General features: G+C 54.9%; 1 protein-coding gene across 2 annotated transcripts in view; it reads left to right on the forward strand.

The window, feature by feature from the left end:
• The first annotated feature begins 334 nt into the window (after positions 1–334).
• Positions 335–27,436, forward strand: part of SLC29A3 (solute carrier family 29 member 3) — a 40,895-nt gene continuing 13,793 nt past the window's right edge. The window contains exons 1-3 of one of the 2 annotated variants that reach the window (XM_072756238.1): positions 335–445; positions 3,617–3,918; positions 23,256–23,338. In XM_072756238.1, coding sequence (XP_072612339.1) covers positions 3,625–3,918; positions 23,256–23,338 — 377 coding nt within the window. In that variant the 5' untranslated portion in view covers positions 335–445; positions 3,617–3,624. Of the gene's footprint in view, positions 446–2,216; positions 2,312–3,616; positions 3,919–23,255; positions 23,339–27,436 lie in introns of those variants that run through there. The other variant, XM_026004026.2, reaches the window with a different exon arrangement.

Raw genomic sequence — 27,436 nt, forward strand, 5'->3', positions numbered from 1 at the left:
GGCGGGGCGGGCCCGGGGGCGGGGCACGTGCACGCGGGGGCGGGGCGCGTGCACGCGGGGCCGGAGGCGCCTGGCCGGGCTGGGGGCGGGGGCCGGGGAGGGGCTGAGGGCGGGGCCGAGGCAGGGGCGGGGCCGAGGGCGGGGCGCGTGCGCGCGGGGGCGGGGGGCCGGGGCGGGGCCGAGGGCGGGGCGCGTGCGCGGGGGCGGGGGCGGGGGGCCGGGGCGGGGCCGAGGGCGGGGCGCGTGCGCGGGGGGGCGGGGGCGGGGCCGAGGGCGGGGGCGCGTGCGCGCGGGGCTCGGCCGGGGAAGGGCGTGCGAACCGGGAAGCGCGGGCGGCGGCGGCCCGGGGCGGGGCCGGGAGGCGGAGCTCGGCCTGCTGCCCCTCGGAGCCCCAACTCGCGGTGGCCTGGCGGCCGGGGCGGCGGCGGCGGCGGCGGCGGCTACAGTAAGTGCGGGCATGACCCGGCCGCTCTTCAGGCTCCGGCCGCGCCCCGGGCTCGCGCGCCTCGGCGCCCCCCCCGCCCCCGGGGCACCCTCCCCCCTCGCCCCCGGGGCGCCCCCCCACACCCGGGCGCTCTCCCCGGGCATCCCAGCCCCTGGACGGCGGAGCCTCTGGCGCAGTCCCTCCCCGTCGCCCCCCCTCTTCCTCCCGCCCCCCCCAGTCTTCCCCCTTCTGGGTCGCTCTGCACTTTCTGCCCCTGATTCTCCCCTCCTCCTGCCCCTCCTCATGGATTTCCTGGCGCGGGACCTGACCGCGGGGTCGTGGGGGGCCTGGGTACCGGGAGTCAGCCCAAAGTACCCAGAAGCTGGTGACTCTTAGTTCGGACTGCGGCAGTCTGAGGCAGGGGGTGCCCACAACCCCAGAGCCCGTTCTGTCTGGGTGGTACCCTGTGTCCCCAGCAGCGCTTTCCCACAGGTTAGCATCACCAGCTCCCCTACCCCCATTTCACAGATGAGGAAATGGAGGCACAGTGCGGAGATGGACTTAGCCAGAGTCAGAAACCTCCTGGAACCAGCCCCCAGCTCCAGATGGGGGTCTGCAGCAGCCCTGGTACCCCACATTTCTGCTTCTTTCCGCAGGCGCTGCCCCTTCCCCCCAGTCACCCAGGAAGGGAGCAGAGCCCAGCCTGGCCAAGTCCTGCAGGTGACAGAGGAGTATACAGTGGGCCACAGCCAGCCGGTGCCGACACCAGGCCTCTTCCTTAGCTTGCTTGCTTTCTTTCTTTTTAATCCAAAAGCCAGCAGCCAGCTTTTATAAAGAGTAATAAGACTTTGCTCACTCCAATGCCCTGGCCTGTGACCCAGGTCAGAGAAAATTTCTGGCTCCTTCTTCAGAAGCTCAGTCAAGGCTGAATGGTCCTGGACAAATAGATACTTGGAGATGAGAGTGGGCCAGAGTGACCGCGCCGCGGGCCCCTGCACCCACCCCAGTAGCTGGAGCGTCTGGAAAGAACCACTGGTCCTTTGTCTCTTGTCCTACATGGATCATAATTTTTACATTTTTAAACACTAATTGAGAAATTGTGTGTGTGTCTGTGTGCACGCACGCACCTGCACAGGCATGTTGCCTGTATGCCCACACTGGTTAGTTTGTTAGTGCTGGGCTTCCCCTGGAACAGGGCTAGGAAAGGGCTCTTGCTCAGCCAGGGAAGGTGCATCCGGCTTGGATGCTTGGGCGTCTGGCAGCTTCTTGCCTGCCCACTCCAGGGTACATGCTGCCCCCATAGGAGAGACTATCCTGACCACCCAGAGTCCGTTCATTCAGCAAACGTTGGTGAGGGTTGCTCTGCATCCTCTTCCCCTGTGCTCATAGCTCATTGTCTGTGATGCCTTCTAGAAGGAGGTCTGTACTTGGAGCCAGTGGACATGGGTTCACATTGCCAGCCAGCCACCTCTCCTGCGTGGGCCTCAGACTGCTTGGCTGTGTCACCTCGTCCTTACCATTCGGTAGCTGTGTGACCTTGGTCAAATGACTGAACCTTTCTGAGCCTCACTCTTCACCTGTGAAATGAGTCTTAGAGTACTCCCTATCATGTGATGTGGTTGTCAGGCTCAAGTGTGAGGCGCAGACCTTGGCGTTGCGTGAGCACTGGGTTTCATTTTAGCTATTGGGAATTCTTACTGTTTGAATGTGGGGCAAATCAGGTGCCTTCAAGGCTTCATTCTTTGCCTCTGAAGAAAAGGAGGCACTAATTCTTGTCCTGCTTAATTCCAAGGAATGTCGCCAGGCTCTCCAGGGCTCTGTGCCTGTGTGACAGGGTGTTCCCATCTCCCCAGGGAAAAGGAGTCCGGCTCTGCCTGGCTTGATGCTGTGAGTTAAGGCTCAGCCTCCTATGGGAGCTGAGCCACGTTGATTTCTTGATGTATTGGGGGAGGGGGGCGGGGGGGGGGGAGCAGGAGAGACTCCAGTGTCCCATCCTCAGCTCTGCAGAAGTCCTGCCCATTTATCAAGGCGCTGCCATGTCCTAGGTGATATATAGAGCATGGAAGGAGGCATGCTACTTTGCAGCCAAATTCAGCAGCCAGCCAGCCAGGTGACAAGCCCAGGATGGCGGGGAAGATGCTGACGTTCGTGCAGCCGCTGCTACCACGGGCCAGGCACTGCCAGCCAGTTGCAGTTACATCATCATTGTAAAAAGGCCTCCCTAGGTTTACAGATGGGGAAATCAAGGCTCAGGAGCATGGTGACTTGCCCAAGGTCATGTAGGCAGTAGTTCCTAGCAACCCAGAAATTTCAGATAGTTTTAGGTGCTGTCATAGATTGGGAGTGGCTGTCTCCTGGTGGGATGTGAGGGACTGAGGTGGGGACCCCGACAGGAGCTGCAGACCCAGGCTTGCGGCCTTCTGCTCTTTGGACCTTTGTTTCCCAGAAATTAAATGAGGGAGTGGACTATTAGATCTCTCAAACTGGCTTCTGAAGGCGGCTCTAGACACCATGGTGTTGTTTTTGTTGTTTGATTTGAATGCCTTTATTTTTATTTATGATTTTATTTCTGAACACATAATACCTTCACATAGTTCAGAATTCAAAAGGCACAAAGAGTAGGCAGTGAAGACCCCTCCCTCCCCATGGAACCCAGCCTCTTGCCCCAGGGGCAACCACTCTGAAATATCTTGTGTGTCCTTTCAGAGGGTATTTTCCCCACCCAACCCAGCCCTGTCCTGCTTCTTTGTGCAAATAGTAACATGTTCTGCGCACTTGCCTGCTTCTTACTTTTTCTCATGTAAAGTTGAAAAGAGTTTGGAGAACATTCTTTGCCAATCAAGGATCCTAATTCCGTTTTTTATGACTACACAGAAATTTGAATGCCGTGAGATCAGGTTTACCCTTTTGGATCCATTGCTGTAGGTCCCACTGTGCCACATTGCCTTATACCTGGCCAGCCCACAACTCGTTTGCAACCTGTGTTGCCCTCCACAGGGACAGGGGTGATCCTTTGGTCACTTACAGTTGGTATCTTGTCTTTCTCCCTAATCCTTAAACCTGAAGCTCTCTAACCATGCTTTAATGACCCAGGATGAGGGCACAGTCAGCTTTGTAGGATGGGTGAGTCCCTAGCCGTGCCCAGCCTAAGCTTCTGACCACCTGCCCTGCCTGTGTTCCTCTCTGCTGCAGGAGTGGCCATGGCCTCAGAGGATGACTACCGTCACAGTTCAAATTCCACCTACAGACCTGCAAGCAGCTCTCTCCGAGCTGACCAGGAAGCACTGCTCGAGAAGCTGCTGGACCGCCCACCGCCTAGCCTGCAGAGACCCAAGGACCGCTTCAATGGTGCCTACATCATCTTCTTCAGCTTGGGCATTGGCAGCCTCCTGCCATGGAACTTCTTTATCACTGCCAAGGAGTACTGGGTATTCAAATTCAGCAACTGCTCCAACCCAGCTGCAGGAGAGGAACCCACAAGTTCAGACATCCTGGTAAGGGCCTGTTCGTCCTGGGAGCCGGGGACCCCGGGAGTGGGAGAGGGTGGTGGGAGCAAGCGGCCTAGACAGGGTGAAGGGCAACTGTACTTGCGTGTACCATTCCGGGAGGCACCATGCTGAGAATATGGATGCAAATCAGTGTGTTGTCTTGGAGCACAGTAGAAAGACCTCAGTCCTGAGATGTGCTTTGTGTGGTGTGTGATGAAGCCTCATGCTTCATGTGGCGGGGAAGATGGAAGTGGGTAAAGCAGGATTGCAGCCTTCAGCGTGCTTACTATTAACTTGGGCAGAAGATGCAAATGGTGATTCTGGGCCCTGTCATATGGTGAACCCGAAAATCCAGAGCTCATGACTCCAGGGATTTGAAAAGGTGGCTCTAATAGCAATAACTTCAGCTGTTACAGAAAATTCCAAAAACCAGTGGTAAAACAAGATGGAAGTTAATTTTTCTCTCATGTTCAAGTCTGGAGGAGCCAGCTTAATGCTGGTACAATGTTCCATGTGGTCAGGAACCTTGTTGCTCCGCCATGTGTAGCTTCCATGTTCAAGATCACGTCACAGTCCAAGATGGCTGTTGGAGCTCCAACCATCACAGCAAGGGGAGAAGGAGAGGCATAAGAACATTCCTAGAAGTAACACACATGACGTCTGCTTACCAGGCATTGGGCAGAACTCAGTCACGTGACCGCAGGAGCTGCAAAGGAGGCTGCACAATGTAGCCTTTAGATGTGGTCGTGATCCCAGAGAACTGCGTGAACAGCTAAATGGGAGGTTGTACAGTTGGGGAAGATGGGGCAGCAGGGGGGAGGAATGAAGACTGGGGGCCAGGGTGGTGGCTAGAGGTGGACTATAGGGAGAGGAACTTCCAGGTGGGAGGAAAAGCCTGAGCAGAGGCAGGATGGCAGGACATTCAGGGGTGTGCGGGGCAGTGAAGCACTGGGTTTTTCCTGCATGTGGGGTACACGGAAGAGAGGAATAAGGCATGAGATCATTCCCTGGGCCCTGAAGTCATTGCTCGGGCCTCAAATGCCAACCTGAGGAGTGGCATTGTGTTTGGTTGGCCGTGGCACCAAGGCACCAAGCCCCCTCCCGCCACCGGGGCTGCTCACTCCGGGGCATGACTTTTCCTTCTGGGGGGAAGGGGGCAGCCTTAAGGAAGAACATCCTTCTGCTACTTGTTAAACCGTAAGGCAGGCTTTAGTCTGTTGCAGTAAGGAAGCAAGATGGGGCTCAATTCCAGATACTTCAAGGACACATGGGGATTTATAGCCACGGAGCAGGGTGAGAGCTCAGTGGATGGAAGAAAGAGAAACCATCAAGGGTAGGGGGGTTTCTTGCCTGAAGGCAGGCCAAGGGCACGCACACTGGGGCTGGGGGATGAGGAACTTGCTCAGAGAGCGAGGGTGGTCGGAGATCACGAGGGTAGCGGTAGGGCTTCTCGATAACTTGACTTAGCAGGATTCTTGCTAGGACTGGGCTGGGCAGGTGGAAGACAGGATGGAGGCCAAGATCAGGGCCTGGTGAAGAAGAGGGCTCAGGGGTTTGGTTGATCTTTATCAGGACCCTCAGTGTCCGCAGCTGAAGTAGGCTGGTGTCCGCTCATGGATGGGGAAAGTGTGGGCATCTCTGAAAGCATGCCCCTCCCCTCCAGGGGACAAGAAGACAGAACCCTAGCAGACCCAAGCCATACCCCTCAACTGGCCCAGGCAGTGCCTTACCACCCCTTGTCTGAAATCCCTGACCTAACCCCAAAGACCCTTCCCCAGTGTTGTAGGGATAAACCTGACACACTGACTGGAGCAGCCCTGTTGTCTGTCTCAGGGACTATACACGACGGCTACACACTGAAATCGCACAGGGAGTTGTGTTTTTTTGTTTTTTTGTTTGTTTGTTTGTTTGTTTTTAATCTGTATCTGAGCCCCACTGCAGAGATTCTGATTGAATGAAGCTAAAGTGAGGAGGGGATGTGGGTATTCTAGGACCTCACGCCCCCTCCCCTGGCCCCAGCCCCTTGATTCTGATGCCCTGCCAAGACCTGTTTGCGTTGGGGATTCGTACATGCCCCCAGGGCCAGAGCACTGTGGCATAAAGCCATTTCCACAGCCAAGAGGTGTCATACTTAGGAGGGTGGTCTAGGAGTTTGGAGCCTCCTATTCAAGGTCCGGTCCCTGGACCCGGCGTCACCTGGGAGCTTATTAATGATGCGGGCCCCACCCCAGACCAGCTGAGTCAGGAGCTGCAGGCTACCACGTACTACCCCCCCTCCCCTCAAGGTGACTGATGAGCCCAGCAGAGTAGGACAGACACGAGCTGGAACATGGCTTCTGGAAGCAGACCGCATGGGCTCAAATCCTGCTTTGGCTGGTGCCTAGCTCTCCGGCCTGTGCTGCCCTGTTTTCCTGGTATAGAACAGAAGGATGCTACTACCACCAGCTTCTTAGGGCTGCTTCGAGGATTAAGTAAATTAATATGCACACAAAGCCCTGAGAACAGGCTCTGGCACTGCCACTGTAAGTGCTGTACAAACATTATTATCATTATTATCACTTGGGGGATGGGGCCCACACTTCCAAGCTGCATGTGGCCCTGGTGTATTTCCAGACGTCTGGCTTAGCTGGGGTGCTTTATGATCCACTTTTATATACCAGTGACTCAAGCATCCCAGCTTCTGCCAGCCTCAGTAAATTACCCAGCCCGCTTGGGCTTCGTCCAGAAGATCCCTGCTGGCCCAGCACCCGGCCAGGGCAGCCCCCAGGGCTGGGCCGAGTGTGCATCTGGCCTGTCCCCTCCTCTGTCCATCTCCTCGGCCTCCAGGAGCAGGCTGCTCAGGCCAGGAGAGGAAGCCCCGGCCGGTGCCCGGGAGTGGGGCCTCACACGGCGGACGTCTGCAGTGAACTGCTCTCGCTGCAAGGCAGGCCCCTTCCCAGCTGCAGGCACTTAGCATTCCAGGCCCTGCTACGATGCTTTATTGCCTCTTTCCAAGTGCTGGCAGGTGCAGATGTAGTACCTGCGGCTGCCCGGAGCTCCTGGCTCTTGGCATCAGAGATGAGAGACCTGTCACCCCTCGATTCATGGGCCGGGTCTGGGAAGCAAGCATGCTGAGGTGTTTCTGCATTTTGCAGGCCATTTTTCTTTGCCTAATTCCTCATGCCTGCCACCCACCTCCCCAGTTCTTTCCCACTCTCTTCTTGATTTCCCTGCAAGAGGTGGCTGGTCTGCTCTGTCCCCTAAGGGCCACTTTGGGGAAAGGAGGGGGAGGAGTCAAGTGCGTCTGTCTCTAGCCACCACCTGCAACTCAATTAGCTGTGGGTCTAGATGCTGGTTTTTTCCTGTACTTTCCTTTTATTATTTCCCAGGGACTGATACTGTTGGCTGGGGGGTTGGGCTGAGTGGAAATGTTGGTACAGACCCCCCCTCCCCTCCTGTTGATGTGACTTTCAAGGTCACTTCCCATCCCAGGCTTCTCCCCTTCTACCCAGGACAGCTTTGGGGATGGTTTAGAAGGTGTCCTGTGCTCACCTGCCCCCTTGTCTCTAGTCCCTGGAATAAGAACAGTGAATAAATCCACCACAGGCCTTTGGGCTCAGAGCCCAGAAAACTAGAGCATGAGCAGGGAAGAATTGCTCTAAAAAGGTGGGGCCATGGGGTGCCGTGGCGGCCGCCGTCTTCCAAGCCCGACTCTGGGCCTGCTGTGCTGGCGGGGGTGTTAAACTCGCCTCTCTTTAACTGTTGGCTTAGACAAAAAGCCAGGCTCAGAGAGGTTCAGTAAGCTGCCTCAAGTCACATAGTGAACGAGGGCTGTAGAGAATGTCACAGAGACTTTAGATGGACAGATGATTGCAAAATTGGTCCATGAAGTGGGAGTGTTATTATCCATGATGAGAGTACCCAGTTCACAGACGGGCATGCCTCCACCACTAAACTCTGAGCTCTCTGAGGTAGGGCATGCAGCCCTCTTACATACACATCCCTGTGCCCTCAGCACAGCTGGCACAGTGCCCAGCATATAATGGCAACACTAAACATTTGTTGCATTAGTGACTGTATGGCTGGGGAAGAAAGCCCCATCACCCCAGTCCAAAATAGGGAGGGCATGGGTCTGCAAAGGTGCAGAAGAAGATCTGGGGGTCATAGTAGCCACCACCAAAGCAATTCTTTCATGTGGGTTAGCATAGACATGAAGTGAGATTTCTGCTGTAGGCAAGGGACCTGGGCTGGCCTGGTTCACAGGGGCATCCAAGGACATCCCCTCATTATAACACCTAGTCCCGGCCCAATCCCTCAGTACCCTCCAAAAAAGGAGGAGGCATGCCTTGGAAGCCATCCTTACAAACAAGGGCAGACACCCCAATTCAGAGAGGTAGGGTTAAAAGGAACCAGGATGACCTAGTTTGAAGAAGAGGAAACTGGAAGACAGATTATCAGAGGTCTTGGCAATGACCCGCTGACTTTACGTCCCTGCCATAAGTCCATGCCTACCTACCTTTGGACCTACCATCTTTGTCTGCAGGGTAACATGGTGAGTTCGGTACTGTCCTCCCCAGTTTCCTGATGGAGAAACTGAGGCTCTGGAGCAGTCTGGAGATGAGCAGAGCCTGTTCTGCCGACCAGCATGCCCTCCGGCCTCTCCACCTACCCTGGTCGGATAGACTAGAATCCCCTGGGGAGCTTTTAAAGCCCACCCACCTACCCCAACCACCTAGTTCTGGTGCAACTGAAGGAGGGGCAAGGGCACAAGCATGTGTAAGTTCTCCAGGTGAGGCCAACATGCAGCCACATGATCCAGGGGAGAGGTTACCACATAGGGGTCATAAGGAGCTATTCTCTGCCCCCCACCAGAGCACTCGCCCTGTAGACTGAGGCTACATGACAAGAGTTCTTTGGGAGAACTTCCTCCAGGGCGAGTTGTCAGAGCTCCTCTCCGGACCCCAGCAGCATCTGCAGAGTGCTTGGGATGTCACTGGGTGAGGGGGGAGGCCCTCACCATGTGCAGAGGTTGCTAGCCTAGCTGGAGGATAGGAGAGGGACACTGAGGCAGCTTCCAAACTCTTACTCTAGAGGAGCCAGACAGGAGTTCCGGGGAAGGGTGATCAGAAAGGGTATAGATTTTCTGGTTTGGTTTTAGTTGTTATTCAGGAGAAATAGCAGCCAGTGTGTGGGTGCTCATCCGGGTGTCTCAGTAGAGAGGGGGTGTGAGAAACAAGAAAGCAAGGCAAGTGAGGTCCCTGAGGCTGCCGGGTATGGGGTGGGGTAGGGCAGGAGAGAATGCAGAGGAGTCATCCTTACCTATAGGAGAGAAGGCAGCCAAGATAAAAGGAAACAACTAGAGTTGTGACCCATTAGATGGATTTCATATTCCTTAGTGGGTGGCAACCTGTCATTCGAAAAACTCTGCTCGGGACACCTGGGTAGCTCAGCGGTTGAGCATCTGCCTTCAGCCCAGGGCGTGATCCTGGAATCTCAGGATCAAGTCCCACGTCGGGCTCCCCATGAGGAGCCTGCTTCTCCCTCTGCCTATGTCTCTGCCTCTTTCTCGCTGTGTCTCATGGGTAAATAAACCAAATCAGGAAGGAAGGAAGGAAGGAAGGAAAGAAGGAAAAAAAAAAGAAAGAAAGAAAGAAAAGAAAAGAAAGAAAAGAAAGAAGAAAGAAAGAAAGAAAGAAAAAAGAAAGAAAAGAAAAGACAAGACCCTGTTCTACCAATTTGCTGCCAGCCGGCCGTGAGGATGCATTTTTGCCTCATTTGACAGGGAGGAAAGGTGGAAGCGCTAAGGAACCTGCTAATGGCACGGAGCTAGGAAGGTGAGAGTGGGGCTGTGACCCAGAGGTATTGGAATCTGCATCGTGTTTCCCAGAACACTTGGCAAATAAATGCCCAGATTCCCATATCCCATCACCCTGGCTCCTCCTCCCTGGGGTGGGCCTGGGCTGCTGTCACTAGGTGCTCCTGATGTATTGGGGAACCACTTCTCCATGCCACATGCAAGCCACTGAAGCTTGCACCATTCTGGGTGTAGGTGGATCATGATGCTCCCGCAGGCCAGTCCTAGTGCAACTTCATCCCTCCAAATGGAAGAAATGCTCTGTGGACTTCATTTGGCAATCTTCTCTTGAAGAGCAGAATTCCAAAGAAGGGTGCTAAAACTCCCCCCCCCCGCCCCCACAAACGTTTATCAAGGCAGGATTTGGTCTGAGCCCTGTCATCCCAGAAGGGGAGACAGCCGAGACAGTCTGGGGGTGAGGCAGGAGGGAACGGGGCCCCAGGCTTCGCGCACAGGGCATGAGTGAGCGGCCGCCGGGCAGAGAGGGCAGGTCCCTCCCCGCAGCTGCCCAGTGACTTGGGCTAGCAGGATGGCTGCTCTAAACCATTTTTAAAAATTAGAACCAAAAGTAAGTCATTTTTTTTTTATTCCCTTGTCCACCCTCTGATTCTAACTGCAGACCCAGCCAGTATGCTATTCCCAATAAATATACCTGTGATGGCTTTTTCTTCTGTTTTTAGCTTTTGCTGCATCCTGCAGAGGGAGAGAAAAAGCCCGACTTAAAACACTGTCAGTCACGCCTTCGGTGGCCTGGACTTCTCAAATTCTCTTTTTATTTTCTCTGTGCGTGCTCACGGCCTCCGCTCCCTACCCGTGCCTTGCTCCCTGGCCCCCCTGGGTTATCGATCGCTCCCCACCCCACCCCCTCTGCCTTCGATTTTATTTCCTCCCGCACTCGTCCTTGGAATCCAGAGGCGATTTCCTCGACAAATTAGAACATGGCCTGGGCCTTAAGTGCTCAAATGTCTCCTTAACGTGATTGATCATCAAGTGTATCCAGAGAGCAGAGCCAGATCCTGGTCTTTGCCGGGTGCCTTCGTTACAGGGATCATCATCTGGGAAGGTCTGTGGTGGGGGGGGGGGGAGTCCTAGCCAGCCTCTTAGGGGTCCTCTGTGTGTACACACACACACACCCGAGGACTGTAGCAACCCTGTGAGCCTGTGGCTTCGGCCTCCCTGCAGGCATGTTGGGTAAGGAAGTGCTGGCTAGGTCTCCTCAGGAGTCCCTCTGCTCCCTCTTCCGGGCGGGCCTCCCGGGTTTCCTTCTTTGGAGAGTCACTAGACCACCTCCTCTTTACCCACATGCCACACACCTTGGCCCTGTCCCCTGCTCTCAGCCCTGGGACACCGAAGATGTCAGACCTCTGGGGGCCGCAGAAGCCGCCCCTGCCAGCGAAGGGTGTGTGGGTAGATGGGGAGTCTTCTTGGAAGACTGACAATGACCCGCTGACTTCACATCCCTGCCATGAAGTCCATGCCTACCCACCTTTGGACCTACCATCTTTATCTGCAGGGTAACCTGGTGAGTTCGGTACTATCCTCCCCAGTTTCCTGATGGAGAAACTGATGCTCTGGAGCAGTCTGGAGGTGCAGAAGGCCTCCTGCTCCTCCTCACCCTGGCCATGTGGTCAGGCTACAGAAGAGGAAGGACATAGTTTGGGCTGAGCCTAGCAGTGACAGAGCTCTGAGTCAGCTGTCTGCCCTCAGAGGCCATGATCCTGTGGACTGACGGGCTCCCTGGTCCTCTGACACCCTCCCTCTAACTGCTACTGAGCCATTGCCCTGCTTGCTGAGGTTCAAGCCTGCAGAAAAGATGCAAATCAAAGGCCAGCTTGTCTTATCGGGGAGCCTGGGGGAGGCTTGGTGGACAAAGGAGGCAGAAGGGCTGGCAGAAGTGACATTTCCATGTCCCACACTCACCTCCAGTGGTAGAAGGACCCGAGGTTCAGGAGAGCTGGTTCTGTTTCTTACCATGTTTCAAATTTGCTGAGTGACTTACGGCTCTCTTTCCTTATGTAAGAGACTAGGTGGAGGTTGGCACACTTTTTTCTGCAAATGGCCAGATGGTGTGTAGTTGAGGCTTTGTGGGCCACGTGATCCCTTTTTGCAGAGACCCTGCTCTGCACCACAGATAATCCATAAGCAAATGGGCCCAACCAGTTTCTAGTATTTATAAAAATGGAGGCAGGCAGATTTGGCCCTGGGCGAGCTGGGGGTGAGGGACTCAGGTGGGCAGTCGATTGCTGACCCCTGCCTGGACTAGACGCTCCCTCACAGGTCTTCCCCACAGGTGTTCCAAGATCTAGTATAGGGGTACCTTCCCTGCAGGATTTCTGTTTGGAACACTGATCGCCGCCTGGCACATCATTTATTTATTTATATTTATTTGTGTGTGTGTGTATTTGCCGACCGTCACGCTGACCAGACCATCCGTTCCGTGAAAGCGGGAACTTGGGCTGAATCCCATGTGCCTAGAATATCTGTTGAGCCCCATCAGTATGTGCAGAATGGTGAATTAATCTAGAAGTGTTTGTGGAAGCCCTGTCTGGTGCTGGCCTGGAGAGGAGAGGGAACAGGAGGAGGATCCTCCTCCCAGGATTGGGACCGTGGTCCCCACACTCAGGGCTTTGGGATCCTTCCTGGTCAGGTTGTTTTACTGGCACATTCAGGTTACACGGAAGCAGACGCCCTCCACCGCCCAGTCAGCTGCACACCCTGCTTATAGCAAGTCAGTCACGCCTGAAACTTTGGGGTACCACTTTGTTTCGCTCTGTCCTCCCACCCCGTGCTCAGTCTGTCAGCTGGTTTTGTTGATTCCACCTCCCTAAATGTCTCAAGCACCTCCAGTTCTCTTCTCTGTGGCCCCAGGGTGTCCCCTCCAATAGAGTCACCATGCAGGCTACAGAGGTGGTCTCTTTAATATATTAAGTGGAGAGGCCATCTGCTGCACCAGATAAAGGGACAAGTGCTGCAGACAGAGCTGGAGCTGTGTGACTGGACAAGTGCCTCATGTCTCTGAGCCATTTCCTATTTGTAACAGGACTTGTCCCTGGCAGAGGTGCTGTAAGCACCAAGGGGGCGAATACATGAGAGGCACTCAGAACAGCAAAGCGCGGGGAGGGCTCAGTGACTGTGCACCTGGACCAAGTTTCTCAGCTGCCCAGGGATCCTGCAGTGCCTCCCCATTGCATTTAGAATAAGATCCAAACTCCCACGCCAGCCTGTTTGCCCCAGCCTTCCCTGGCCTCCCCTGGCCTCCAGCCTGGCCGCTCCACTCTCTCCCTGACTCCCTCAATCCAGGATCAGCCTGCTTTGTCAGGTGCTCAAACACACCACACCCACTCCTGCCTTGGGGCTAGCCATATGCTATTCCCTCTGTCCAGAATGCTTTTCCCTTCACCCCTCACATAGCTTATCCTCAGGTCTAAACATCAGCTCCTTCAAGAGGTGGCCTCTTAAAAAAAAAAAAAAAAAAAAGAGGTGGCCTCTTACCACCCTCACCAACATCAGGCCCCCCACTAGGCTCTGTAGAGCTCCTTACTTGGTTTTTCTTTTCATCGCATTTACTGTAACTTGCAGTCTTTTTTTTCTTCACTTGTGTTTACTCCTTTTCCTACCTCCCTCACTAGAGCCCCGAGGGGTCCCAGCCTCTAGCACATGTTGGCACTTGTAAGGTGTTTAGCTGTTGCTGTTAAGTGAACGGGCTTTAGCACATCAGCTGCCTTTACTGTTCCTTGAGCAAAGAGATGGACGGATCAATGCGTAGTCACTGCCACCTGCTGCTTCCCGTCAATCCTTCTACCCTCTCTGGCCAGGCCACCCCACTGTGCCCAGCACTGAGCATACCAGTGCTGTTCAGAAGCCTTCCTCCATGGCTCCCCAGTTCCTTCTGAGACAAGCACCCCTCCTCGGCCTGCTACCCCTCCCCTCCATCTGACACCATCTATAGTCTCCCCTCCTGGCTTCCCTCACCTCACATGCCCCCCCCACCATTTAACCAGACTGGAGCGTCCTGGAACAGTGGGGTCAAGGAAGGGGAAACAGTGCATTGAGGAGCCGAAGGAGGGCTGAGCTCCAAGGCTCTGGAGATAAACAGCGGAAGCAGCCAAGGACCAGACCCATGAGCATGGCTTGGAGTCAGGGAGGCAGGGGGTGGCCAGGCCCAAGGAGGAGCTTGAGTGATGGGAAGCTAGGGAGGGGAGTTCTCGGAGATGGGAGCATGAGCCACTGTCCTTGGCTAGGGATGTGGGGACCAGCAAGTGACTAACCTGGGGAGAGGGTGAAGGAAAGCAGAGAAACTTGGAGCAGGAGCATTGAGAAGGGCAGACCCTGGAGCCTAGGGACAGGTGGCGTGGGGTGCTCCTGAAGATGCTCTCAAGGCCTTTGATGGGGGAGCTTGCACCTGGGGCTCTGTGGGCCACTTGGGGAGAATGAGTGGTAGGCAGTGAAAATTATTCTGGAGGGAGGGACAGATGTAGGCACAGGGCTTGTGGAAGCCAGGAAAGGTGAGCTTCCCAAGGCAGGAGTGTGGCACAGGGACTGAGGGAACTCAGAGTGGGGCTCAGGAGGTGTCTCTGGTGGCAGAGTGCACAGGTGGCGGGAGGAGGAGGAGGGGCAGGAGGGGCAGCCTGGGAGTCCCAGAGTCTGGGAGGGAGGGTGTGGGTGACCTGAGGAGGCACCCAGACCTGGAAGGATTTTATTCTCTCAGTTCTGGTGGCCAGAAGCTCCAAACAAAGAGGCCAGCAGGGTCCATCTGCCCCAAAGACTCTAGGAAGAAGCTTGCTTGCCTCTTCCAGGTTCTGGGGGTTCCCAGCAGTCTTGGCTCGTGGCAGTGTACTTCTGGTCTCTTTGCCTTTGTTCACATGGCCCTCTCCCCGCCTCCATCTGTGTGTTGTCTCCTGTCCATGAGGACACCAGTCCTCGCAGTTGGGACTCACCTTGATCCCGTATGAACATCATCTTAACCAATTATGTCCACAAAGACTCCTATCTCCAGATAAAGTCACATTCAGAGGTTCTGGGGAGACGTACATTTGGGGGAATACTCTTCAGCCCCTTATAGCTGGGGTGGTATGTAGTGTCAGGTGGGCTGCTTATGGGTGGGCTTCAAAGAGACCCCTTTGAAAGAGTCTTCCCCAGAGCAGCCTGGGAGGGGGTAAGGCATTAGAAATGAGGGCACAGGCTGCCTGTCTAGGGAATTTGGGGCAAAGGGGAGGAGGGGCCTTGTGGCTAGAAGCCATGAAGTCAGAGAGGCTTTTTTCCATTAACCAGGCAAGAAGGAAGGCCCAGCAGTGAAGGAGAGAGAGAAAATGCAGACAGGGAAGGTGAGCATTCATGGTGCAAGTCTCCTAGAAGTCGTAGAAGGTGGGGGAGAGAAGGTGTCCTCTAGGAACTCTGCACAGAGGCAGAGGAGAGTAGGGAGGCTCATTCCAGAAAATCTCAGCAGCTCTGCTTATCTTTTGGCAGGATTCCAGGGAGATGTAAAAAAGGACTGTGGGCTAAGAAGGGCCTCCGGGCCATTAAAGAGCAAGATTTATAGTGGCCCCAGGGAGCTGGGGCCTGGAGATGGCCCACAAGGCCACCGAGCATCAGTGGTGATGTTAGAGCCTAGAGCTGTGGATACAGGTCTGATGGGGGGCCCCACCAGGTGGCTGGGTCTATCTGGCCAGCATCTTTATCATCTACCTGTCTGGTTCTGACCTGGCTTTGCTCTCCCCTTGGGCCCCTGGCCACCTATCACACCTTGGTGGACCTGGGCTCCTGTGTCCCTCACCTGGGTGGGCCCTGGAACAGGCATTGCCCAGCTAGCCCTCCCAGCTCATGCACGCCCCCGTTGGCTTTCCTGGGCCTGTGCCCTGAACGTGGGGAGCCCACAGACAGGATGCCCGCTGCATCCCTTGGGGATACCTGCCTTCTGCTCACTTCCTGGCCGATGCCAAGGCAAGGGCGCCTCCTTGCCACATCCCAGGCCATAGAGCTGGGCTATCTAAAGACAGCAAGTTTGCAGCGGCAAACTATTCTTGGCTCCAGCCAGCTTGCTGCTGCTAATTTCATGCCCCTGTGATCCAGGTAACGCTTTGCTGCCTCGAGCTGCCACCCCCGGGCCCGAATCTCTTTTTCTCGCCCCTGCAGGAGCCAGCTGCCTCTGCCGCCGTGCTCTTGAGGTGGGGGCTGCACGAGGCGGCCTCTGAGCCGCCGGTGGCCGGGCACCAAGTTAGTCTGCCGCAGCTCGTGACTAATTTGCTGCACTTATTTCAAAGTGCCCAAATAGCATTCGGGGAGAAGCAGCTTAACCAGGGCCTGCCAGAGATAAACAGGCTCATTTCGGGGCCTCCCTGCCCGAAGAAACCTCTTTACCTGGCCTCTGAGCCCAGAATTAGATTCTTCCAGAAGAAATGCTTAGCACAGAGCTTCTCAGCGTGGCGGAGGTGGGAAACGTTCCCCCTCGCAAAATGGGCCTCACATCTGGCCAGCTGGCTCTGGTGGGTTTTTAAATTGTTTGAAGAGCGGCTCTCCCCTTTGCTGGTGTTCGCAAGCCCCGGCCAGAGCGTGACAGATGAACGTGCGTTTCTCATCTCGGGCACAACAGGCCAGAGCGGCTCCCCCATACCCGCCCAGCACCCTGGGGTCGGGGTTCTGAGCCCCACTGCACTCAGCCTGGGGGCCAGGGCTGTGCTGGGGTTGGCACAGGTCAGGGGAGAAGCTGGAAGCCTGCCTGGCTCTTCCAGACTCTAATGGCCTCTGGAGCATGCTCTGTGCTCATCAGCGGACCGTGTCCATCCATTTCGGGTGGCTGACAGAAGCCGGGGCTCTTCTCTAAATCTTTTTCCTTTTAACTCTGCTCAGAGCCACAGCCCTGTGGAAATGGCCTGGGGAATGGACTGTGGGGTTGGAGGAGAAGAGAATTAACTGCAGAGGGGAGAGAAAGGAGACCCCGTCGTTTGCTTGCTGGCTTGGGCAGGTCACCCGTGTTTAAGGCCTGGGACAGAGGGAGAACGCCGACCTGATGGAACCTCAGACTCTGTAAGCTGATTCCTGCTTACTGCTGGGAAGGCACATGGGCTGCCAGCGCTGGCCTCTGGGGCGTCCCGGTGACGTGTCGCAATCCCAGGGCCAGCGTTCAGGCCTGTGGATCTGTGAGGCAGGCCACCTCACCTAGAGCAGCCAAATGACCCTCCCACTCCCACCCCCCCAACAGAAAATCTGCCACCAGCACTGGCCAGGTAGGTGCCTCTATTAGCCTCAGATTAGGCTCCTTATCTGTGAAATGGGAGCAAACCCAGTTTGGTCTTGCGCTTATAGGCTGCATTAAGAGCAGAGGGGTTGTGGGGTCTGTGCAGGCCACGCATGAGCGGTTTTGTTCACTGGCAGTTACCTGGTGCTCTGTGAGGCTTACCTGCCCATGCCAAGGATGACTTTGGTGTCCCCGCTGCCAGTGTGCTGAGCCTCGCCCAAGGCCCAGCCGATGGCAGCGTGCAGGGAGATGGTTGAGTACAGGGAGCTTAGATGAGATATATCCTTTGTCCTCAGCTGGGCCTCACCTGCCATTGGGATGGTGAATTCATAAGGGGACTGACGCGGCCACCGTCTCCCATCAGCACCCTAAAAGAGAAGGGTGGGTGCCGTGGCTCCATGGCCAGCTCTCCCAGGACGTCTGGGCATTATGCACAGCACAGTTTTGTCACAGCTCCACAGATTTCTGTCAATGCTGAGGAAGGCCTCAGGGGCACTTGGCCCTGTCACAAAGGCACTCGGGCCCAAGGGGCAAGTTTGCAAAGAAGCATCCATGCCTTTGCACATGCTGTTCCTGCCTCTTTTTTTTTTTTTTAAGACTTTATTTATTTATTCATGTGAGACACGGAGAGAGAGAGAGAGAGGCAGAGACATAGGCAGAGGGAGAAGCAGGCTGGTCACTCGATCCCGGCACTCCAGGATCACACCCCGGGCTGCAGGCAGCACTAAACTGCTGAGCCACCTGGGCTGCCCTGTTCCTGCCTCTTAGAGTGCTATCTCCCTCCCACCACCCCCACCTTCCATAGGCAGCTGGCAAACTACCCCCCCCCCCCCCCCCCCCCCCCCGCCTCCCAGGCTGCAGTCCAAGAGCACCTCCTGCGGGAAGCCCCCTGGGCCCCTCCTCCCCTCACCCCCACCATACCTTGTGTGCACTGTACTCAAACTGTAGGATCTTTGTAGGATTGTGCCTAGTATGTGCTCCCAGAGAGCATACACCAAGCCACCGGCACAGTGCAGAGCACACTGGCGGCTGCATCTTCAGTGAACAAAGGAACGAGTTGCTGACTGGAGGGACAGCGGCCTCCAGCCCGGCTAAGGGCCGTGGGATTACCAGCTTCAGGGTCTCCCGACTGCTGAGGCAGAGAACCCTGCTCAGGGAGGCTCCATCATCTCGTGATGTCCTGCCCTGCTGCTCCCAGTCATGTTGTGGCCCTACATTCTTGCTGAATCACGCAGTCTCTTATCTGTAAGAACATGAGGCCTAAACCGACCCCCGTTACACATACAAGCAAGACTTGGTTTTCCATGGACTGTATACACAGGGCTTCTATGTTGCACAACTGTGTGAGGCTTCCTTCATATCATAGTTTCAGGATTGGTGTTCACTCTGGGTGTGCAAAGCCCAGCCTCTGCTGTCACTCGAGGTGGCTCAGTGCCACTGCCCCGGCGCTCTCCTCATCCCTCCACTCCTACGTGGCTGGCGCTGGCTTTGCAGTCTTTGGGTTCACCTCTGGAGGTGGAAGCCACGTTCATCGATCATGTGGTAGGGCACCTGGTGTGATAAATAACAACAGAGACTTTTGAGGTTGCTCCTAGGAATCAGCCCCAAGTGTGGGTGAACTATGTCGTGAATTATCCCCAAACATCGCATGACATAAGATCACCCTGTGGGGGGATCCCTGGGTGGCGCAGCGGTTTGGCGCCTGCCTTTGGCCCAGGGCGCGATCCTGGAGACCCGGGATCGAATCCCACGTCGGGCTCCCGGTGCATGGAGCCTGCTTCTCCCTCTGCCTGTGTCTCTGCTTCTCTCTCTCTCTCTCTCTCTCTCTCTCTCTCTCTGTGACTATCATAAATAAATAAAAATTAAAAAAAAAAAAAAAGATCACCCTGTGGGATGGAGAGGACAGATTCCTTTGGAGGAGGCAGGACTATTATGTGTTTGAACCAATATTCAAAGGCCTTTACATTTCCTGGAGTAAAATAGGAGACAGTGGCCCCAACATCCCTTGCGGGTGAACGAGATGAACCCAGGAAGGAAATGCCAGCTGCAGGTCTGCAAAGGGCATAATCCAGGATGGAAGGTAGGGCCTTCCAGGAAGGAGCCCGAGGCCACCTATCTTGTGTGAATGCCATCTCAGGGTGCACGGTCCTAGGGAAGCAAGAGTGAGGAAAAAGGGAAGTGAGGCGGGGATGGGAAAGAGCAAACATGGCCTGATAACAAAACACAGCTGGTTGCTTAGGCACCCAGCATAAATCCAGAGAAGCCACACGAGGCCACCACATGTTAGACCAGTCGGTTTGGGGAAAAGAAAATCAAGAAGTTTATCTCTTGTCTCCTTCCCATTTCCTGCCTCTCGGTCAAAGCCTAACTCATAGGGCTTCCTCCCTCCTCCCCCCACCACCCTACTTCAGAGTGTCCCCAGACCCCTCCCACGGTCACCCAGGGAACAGGAACCAGTGCTTCTCAGGGGCAGGCCGGGCAGTGTACAGGCACAGGTATTTCTCCTTAGCGGTCGGCTCCTTCTCTGGGGGCAGCAGTGGCAGTGGCTTTATGATCGTGGGACTGAGTAGTAGGGCAGACGGCCCAAGGGGCAGGCAAGGTGAGCAGATGTGGGGTGCCATGTAAGCTAAGTCCTGTTTCTTGGAATCACACATGCCACTTGCAAAAATGAGCCTAATTTCAGCAAAGGATTTGATGCAGAAAGGCCAAGGGGACCCATGTCCACAAGCATAACCTTTGTTGTCCTCACAGGCAGATATATTGGTCTTTGTGTCTGGCAAGATCACGGTCAGCTATCCCTATTTTCATCAAGAAACTAAATTTAAACTACAACAAGAAGGCAGCAAGATTCAGAAAACTCTGAATAGTAGGAAACTCAGCTATCCAAAGCCCTCGTTCATTAGGAACACATTGCTGCATAACAAGATACTACAAACTTCAGTGGCTTAAAACAACACATTTATTATCTCATAGGGCCTGTGGGCCAGGAGTCTGGGCACTGCTTGATGGAATCCTTGGCCCAAGGGCTTAGCTGGGGCTGCAGTCTCACCCGAGGCTCAGTTGGAGAAGGATCATCTCCAGGCTTACTTGGTCTGTTGGCAAATCCAATTCCTTGGGGCACCTGGGTGCCTCAGCGGTTGAGTGTTTGCCTTTGGCTCAGGGTGTGATCCTGGGGTCCTGGGATCAAGTCCCACATTGGGCTCCCTGTGGGGAACCTGCTTCTCCCTCTGCCTATGTCTCTGCCTCACTCTCTCTGTGTCTCATGAATAAATAAAAAGTTATTTAAAAAAGAGAGAGAGAGAGTGAATCCAATTCCTTGCAGTCATAGGATGGAGAGCTTCTGTTTCTTGCTGGGTGTTGGCCAGAAACCTCTCTGAGCAACTAGGAGGTCACCTGCAGTTCTTGCCACTTGGAGGTTCCCCAGCATGGCCACTTGGATCCTCTGACCCATCAAGGGAGAAAAGAAAAAAAAAAGAGTCCAGTAGGACAGGTGCTTCCATCTCATGTGATGTTATCCTGTACACATAACCGTGTCTGTCCATCCCTTTGCTGTATTCTTTTGGTTAGAAGCAAGTCACAGGTTCCCACCCACACTTAGCAGAGGGGCTCACATACCACGGCATGAGCACAGGAGGCCGGGACCATGGGGGCCACCTAGGGAGTCTGCCCACCACATTTTACTAGAACTCTACTTACAATAAGTAAAACTCCTCCACATGTGTATATCAGGAACTAAATTAAAAAAATAATAAGAAAGAAAGAAAAGAAGAGCTCCACGGGGTGTGCTGAGTCAGCCTACGCAGCCACTCACAGCTCCCCCCATCTGTACCAGTAGAAAAACAGCCCGGGGTCCAGTCCATTCCGCCCCTCCCGCGTGCTCTTGGTAAAGCCTAGAGAATGGGCTCCATCAACAGAAAGCGAGTCAGGGCCTTACTCGGTTGTCAATATTTAAAATGCTTTCCAACATTAAAAGGCTTATTATCCGCTTAAATATCAACAAACCAGAACATAGAAAATCCCCATTCCTAAAATGTTCAGGGAACCTGAGCCTGCTCGAAGAAACAAAGACAGGAGATCCTGCATCCCATGCGATGGGCGTTCGGAGATGTGCCACAGAATGAGCAGCCACAGAGTGAAGGGAACCCCATCGGGGGGCTTGGGTCTGGGGACGTCCGGGTTGGCCCCCACCTGCGGCTGTCTCTCCCTCGGGGCCTTTCTCCCTGGCTCCCGCCTGCCGCCTGCCTGGCCTCACGTCGGCTCAGCCACTGTGTCAGGACGTAATTGACTGAGTGCCTCGGTCCAGTCCAGGCTCTACTGAGCCCATCAGGGCAGGAACAATGAGGTGGCATCTCAAAGGAGGAAGCCTATTTCTAAGGCTCATGGTTGATGGACCGCATTCGCTGTGATTACCATTTTAATTGCAAGACCACCACCACCTCATATTCAGGGTGCAGATTTCAAAGACCACGAAGCACCGTGCAGGCTTGGAAAGGGAGCGTGGAACAATCATTGTCAGGCCAGAAGGAGCTCACTCTGATATCTTTCTCTCTCGGGCTCCATGTTGCAATCAGACTCTCCCAGAAAGGACAGAGCTGACCCTCCGTTTCAAGCTCTCACTCAGGCCCTACCTCCTCTGGGACCTTTCCTCAAACCCTACTCCTTCCCGTTCTCTCACGAGGTCCGCCTGCCCTGGTCCCACTCCCCCAACCAGAACCGACCCAGAACCCCTTCTAGAACTCACCACTCCTACCTCTGATTTGGGGGGGGCTGGGAACCAACCCACAGAATTCTTACATCTTTTCCTGTGGTGTTTTGAGATGAAAATGCCTTCACACTCTATCTTACACTCCCAGTGGGATGCTTCCTTCTTAGCAGGCAGGAAGCCTGTCTCATTCTCTGTAGCGATCCCTACAACGGCCACAGTTCTCTGCACATTGGCGAGGTTTTTTTTTTTTTTCCCCACACATTGTCCCTTGCACTTGGCACATTTGTGGCTCAAAATATTGCCTCAGTTAAGTCCAATTTTGTGAGCTTTCCAGAGTCGAATGCTCACAGCTGCTTTTTCATTTTTCAGAGGAAACAATATACTTAATACAAAGCCCTTGTATTTGGCACACAGGAAATGCTTAATACACGTGATCTGTTTTCACGGCGTAGAACCCGTGATCATCACCAAGCTGGGGTTCATGGCTTGACATACAATGACCAAAGCCAAGTTATGTCATCAGCCCTTTCTGATTTTTTTAAGACAGGTATATTGAGGGGCACCTGGGTGGCTCAGTGGTTGAGCATCTGCCTTCAGCTCAGGGTGTGATCCCAAGGTCCTGGGATCGAGTCCCACATCGGGCTCCCTGCATGGAGCCTGCTTCTCCCTCTGCCTGTGTCTCTGTCTCTCTCTCTGTCTGTCATGAAGAAATAAATTTTTAAAAATCTAAAAAAAAAAAAAAAAAGATACACGAGGAACAACGAATACATGGTAAAATCAACCCTAAGGAGTGGACAGTTCTCTGAGTTTTGAGAGCCACGTACAGTTGCCATACAGCATCTTTAGCTATAAGTTCTAGCACGTTGTAATCAGGAGCTCCTTATCGTATGGTCTCATGCATGCTTTGTCTAGAAAACCCTACTACTGCTTCCAGAAAAATGCCCCTTTTTCCTCCTCTTGGCCAGTCTAGGAGCCATTTCCCAAAGTGGCTTTGACTTTGGGTAGCATCTCTATTGAGGGGGCGAATCCAGAGTCGGAACAAAGTTTCGACCCTGTGGGGATCAGGGTTGGTGGATTGCTAAGAGGCCTCCCTTGGTTGCAAGAATGTAAGAATGTGGTTGGGACCTAACAAAATGCATTTGGATAATTGAAATTGGGTGGTAGGCAAAGAAGGCTGGTAGGGCCAATTGTTCTGTGTGCACATGCTCATGGCTGAGTCCTGTCCCCGTTGGCTCCTCTGTGGGTAGGACAGATAGAATAGGTGGGAGCACGGGCTCAGGCAGAGAATAGGTGGGAGCACGGGCTCAGAGCTGCAGGTAGCCTCTCTGGGGGTGGGGACAGCGTCTTATCCTAACTTATGTCCCCAGCACTTCACACAGCTTGTATTAGTGTCGGTTCAGTGACTGAGTAAGTGGTCTTGGGTCATGATGGGGTGGGACCATGCCATCTTGGGGTAAACCTATCATCCATCACTCATAGGTTTCTGAAGACCCCCCGGGGTCTGCTCTCGAGGGGGGGCCTCCCGGCTGTTCCCAGTGACATCAGCAGCCCCCTCACTTCTGTGCTTGCAGAACTACTTTGAGAGCTACCTGACTGTTGCCTCCACCGTCTCCTCTGTGCTGTGCCTCATGGCGAACTTCCTGCTCGTCAACAGGTAGGCCACATTCCTTTCTGGGCCAGGCCCCGTGCCTTCCCTTCAGCCATCTCCACTCGCCTCTCCTTCTTGGCTGCTGCTTTTCTTCATGCTCCAAGGGCAGACACCCAAGTGGGAGGCAGGCAGCGAAGACTGAGAAGTCAGACCTGCCACCTGGGGCCCTTCCCGGTGGGAGCCCGGCCAGGGAGCTGGACTTTCGCTTCCCAGACACAGGCTAGGATGCTGTCAGCAGCCAGCAGGAGGCATGTGGGGACCCAGCTCTTCCTCCTTTCCCATCTTGGGAGCCTGTCACCAGCTGCCTGGGCTGTTGACGGTGTGGCCAGATGCCAGCATGTGGATGGCTGGGCAGGCGCGGGGGGGCAGGGCCTGTGGAGGTGGGTCTTCCAAGCATTTCTTTCTTTTTTTTAAAGATCTTTAAAAACTATTTATTATAGAGTTGGGGGTGGGGAGAACCAGGGGGAGGAGCAGAGGGAAAGAGACCAGCAGACTCCACCCCCAGCACAGAGCCCGACTCAGGGCTCGATCCCATGACCCTGAGATCATGACCTGAGCTGAAATCAAGAGTCAGACGCTTAACCGACTGAGCCACCCAGGCACCACACCAAGCGTTCCTGAGAGCAATTGGAAGTTAAGAGCCTGGCACCTCATGATTTTGGCTCCTACTCTGTGGGAATGGGCCACCAGCTCATGTGGGAACCGCTCACAGAGACTCAGTGGGGACCTTTCTGGTGCCGTGTTAGAGGCGAGCTGGGAGGGAGTCCCGTGGCTGCACTGTGGAAGAAGCAATGATGTGGGGGACAGCCAGGTGAGCGAACATGACCCTGAGACCCCGCTCGGGGACTGTTACCATCCGTTCTCAGCTGAGGTTTACAGGAGCAACAAAAAAGCAGGAGAAATCTCTGCTTTGCCCAGATTTCCCCTAAGCTGCCACCAGGAACCTGGGCTTCTCTGGGCACAGCTGCCTGAAAGCTTAGGTCCCTGATGGCAAATCAGTCTTACCCAACTCTGCTAACTTTGTAGTGCCAGCCTGGGTCTCTGGTTGAACAGGATTCCGAGGGGGTGTGGCCTCGGGGAGTGTGCTGCTGCGATTGATTGGCCTGGCCGTGGCTGCTCTGAGCCTAGGAGGGGAGAGGGCAGCACATGGGCCTCGCGTGTGCTAAGCCTCAATAGACCTGTCCTTCCAAACGTGTTATGCTCTGGGGCTGTTGAAGTTATCTGTCATTGTGTTCAAATGATCCCAAAGCGTAGTGGTGTAAAACACCAACCGTAATTAGCGTCTGTCGTGATCTGGGCCGCATCAGTTGGCCGCTCTGGCGTGGTGTCCCTTATGTGCTAGCAAACAGCCGGGCTGGAAGCTGCTGGGTCCCCTCAGGCACCTGTCTCCTTCTCCTCTCTTCTCCCCTCCCTTCCCCATGGGCTCTCGCACGTTGGCCTCAGGTAGTAGGACATGTCGTGTTGTGGCTGGAGAGCAAATGCTCCAAGAGAGCAAGGCAGGAGCTACATGGGTTTTGTGACTTAGTCTCTGCAGCCACATGGTGTCACTTATGCCGTACTCAGCAGGTCAAGCGCTCACCAAGCCCACCTGCTTTCAAGGGGACATAGACCTGCCTGTCAATAGAAGGAGAGTCAAAGAATTTGCACCCATTTTAAAACCAGCGTGTGAAAAGCAGGATGGGGTGCAGATGGCCTGAGGGCCTGGCAACCCCAATCATAAACCAGTTGACCCTTAACCTGCCTCCTCGTGCCTTCCCCTGGCACAGAGGACTACGCTCAGTGTTCTCAGAGATGGGGTGCAGCCTCCAGAGGACAACCCCCTCCCCCGAGGAGGACTGAGCAGAGGAATGGAGCTCAGAGCAGGGCCAAGTGTTCTCATAGCACTGCCAGTCCCTGGAGGGAAGAGCTGCAGGAGAGAAGGCAGGAAGAAGGGAAGGGGACACAAGGGGAGGAGGACGAAGAAAAGGGGGTGACAGCCATGGTGGTGGCAAGCTCCTTGGTCTCTCACTACTCGTCCTTTCCAGGGCTCTCTCATGATCCTCTCTGTCCACTCACCTGGCTGGCCCTAGGGATACGGGTTTGTCTAGCGAGAATAGCCCAGGCTCCTATAGATGAGAGCCCTCACCCCCTTCTAGATCTGGAATCATTGTCTGAACTGTAATGAAAGGTGATCCCTGATGACACACAGTAACCTGAGAGGGAAGCTATGACATTAGCCACTTTCCAGGTAGAGGTTAGGAGCTACACCCAAGACCACAGGACCAGTGAGGGGCAGTCCAGGCTGGTGGTGTGCCTCCTCTGTGGTCATGAGATCCAGCAGGCCAGAAGCCAGTCTGGGACAGGGGTCAGGCGTGGCAGGGAAGGTCTACCCACAGGACACGAGGTTAGCACTTCTGAGTGCTCGCACCCCCTAGAGCATTGTCTCCTTTAATCCTCACAACAGCCGGAGAGCAGCAAACTTGTTATCTCGTTTTACAGATGGGAAGATAGGCTCATGGAGGTCCCATAGCCACTAACAGGGTGAAGTCGGATGGGAACGGGGACCCTTCTCACCCCACACTTGTACTTGGAACCTCTAGACAGGTCACTTGCAACCATAGCCACACCTTAGGGTCTTCTGGGAGGGCTCTGCCCTGGCTTCCAGGCAGCTAGAAGGAAGGAGATGGTAAAGAAGGTCTAGGTCTGTCTGCAGTGGGGGCAGTGGACCGCCTGGGCATCCACCCTCCCTGGGTCAGGCAGGTTGCTGGCTTTGAAGGTTCAGCATTATAGGGCATCGTCCAGAAGGTCCAACCCCCTTCCAGCCTCCCCTTACTCTCTGTTGCCTATAGGAGAGGGGCGAAGGCAATGTGGGGGATGCTTGCAGGCCTCCGTCTGTTTCTGGGTTGTGGGAAGATGGTTTGGGGCTAAGCTGTTTTTTATTTAATGTGTGAGATTGAAATGTCTCCTTTTTTTCCCCTCCTGGAGAACCCTGGCTTTCTCTGACTGGCTCATCCATAATCTCCAAGTGTTTTATTATGTTAAATCTGTAGCATCATAAATACTTATGAGGAGGATTTACATTTGAGAGACTTATGAAGAAATCAGTTCCCTGGGGTCCTGAGCCCTCATGAGCAAGGGGGTGGGGAGCTGCAGTCATCTCCCAGAATCTCACATTAGTGTGGCCTGCCCCAGAGTCCCGGGGCTGCAGCAGTCATCTCGGCCATTCCCTGGCCCAGAGTAGAACCACTGACACCAGGGCAACCCTCATCTAGACTTTCTCTGCAATCCTAACAGCATCGTTGCCCCCCTGGACCACTCTCCTGGCCCAGATGGAGGAAGCAGAGTGATGCCAGCGTGTCCCCATTACTGCATGTGGGGTGGGCTTCATGCAGCACATTTCATAAAGCTTTATGGGCATTGAAGATAGCCCCAGGCAAGATCCCTGGGGGTCTGGGGCCCAGGGATGAGACTCAGGTGGAGAACGGGTCATGTAGCAGGTAATTTGCAGGCAAGGAAGAGGCCTGTGCAGGTAAGGGACCTGTGGGGGCAGCACAGCAGAGCTGGGGACTGCATTGCTCCTGTCCCGCCTTGGGCTTTTACCTCCTCACCTCCCACTCTGCCCTCCACTGCCAGTCCTGAGGGTGCTGGGTGAGAAGTCTCCACCCCCAGCTCTCTCCGAAGCAACCTTCCTATAGGGCAACTAATTACCTTGTTGTGACAAGCGCCAGAGAGCTCTTGTGATGCCATCAGCATTCCTGGGGCAGACTTCTGTCTTCACCAGGGGCTGGGAGGAGGTGGTTAGAGGCTGGCTGCAAATGCTGCAGGTGTTTCCAGTGGTTTCCCTGCTAGCAGGGTGGGGGGCAGGGGGTCGTCAAGAAGCAGAGAGTGACTGGGGATTAGGCCCAGCATGAGAGCCTCCCTGCACTAATAGCCCTTGCCGTCAGTTTGTACCCAGCAGATACTCACCAGGTGCCTCCCAGGCCCTGTGCCCGCCCTGGGGCAGGGGAAGAACAGGACAAGGCACTGTCCTGGCTGCACTCCTCATGTCTCCCAGTCTGCCCTGGGCTTTGTCTTGCCCCAAGGAGCTGGTAATGCTTTTTGGCATCAGTCCCCATACCCAGCCTC

Source organism: Vulpes vulpes, chromosome 4 (assembly GCF_048418805.1).
Source record: "Vulpes vulpes isolate BD-2025 chromosome 4, VulVul3, whole genome shotgun sequence".
NCBI classification, from domain to species: Eukaryota; Metazoa; Chordata; class Mammalia; order Carnivora; family Canidae; genus Vulpes; species Vulpes vulpes.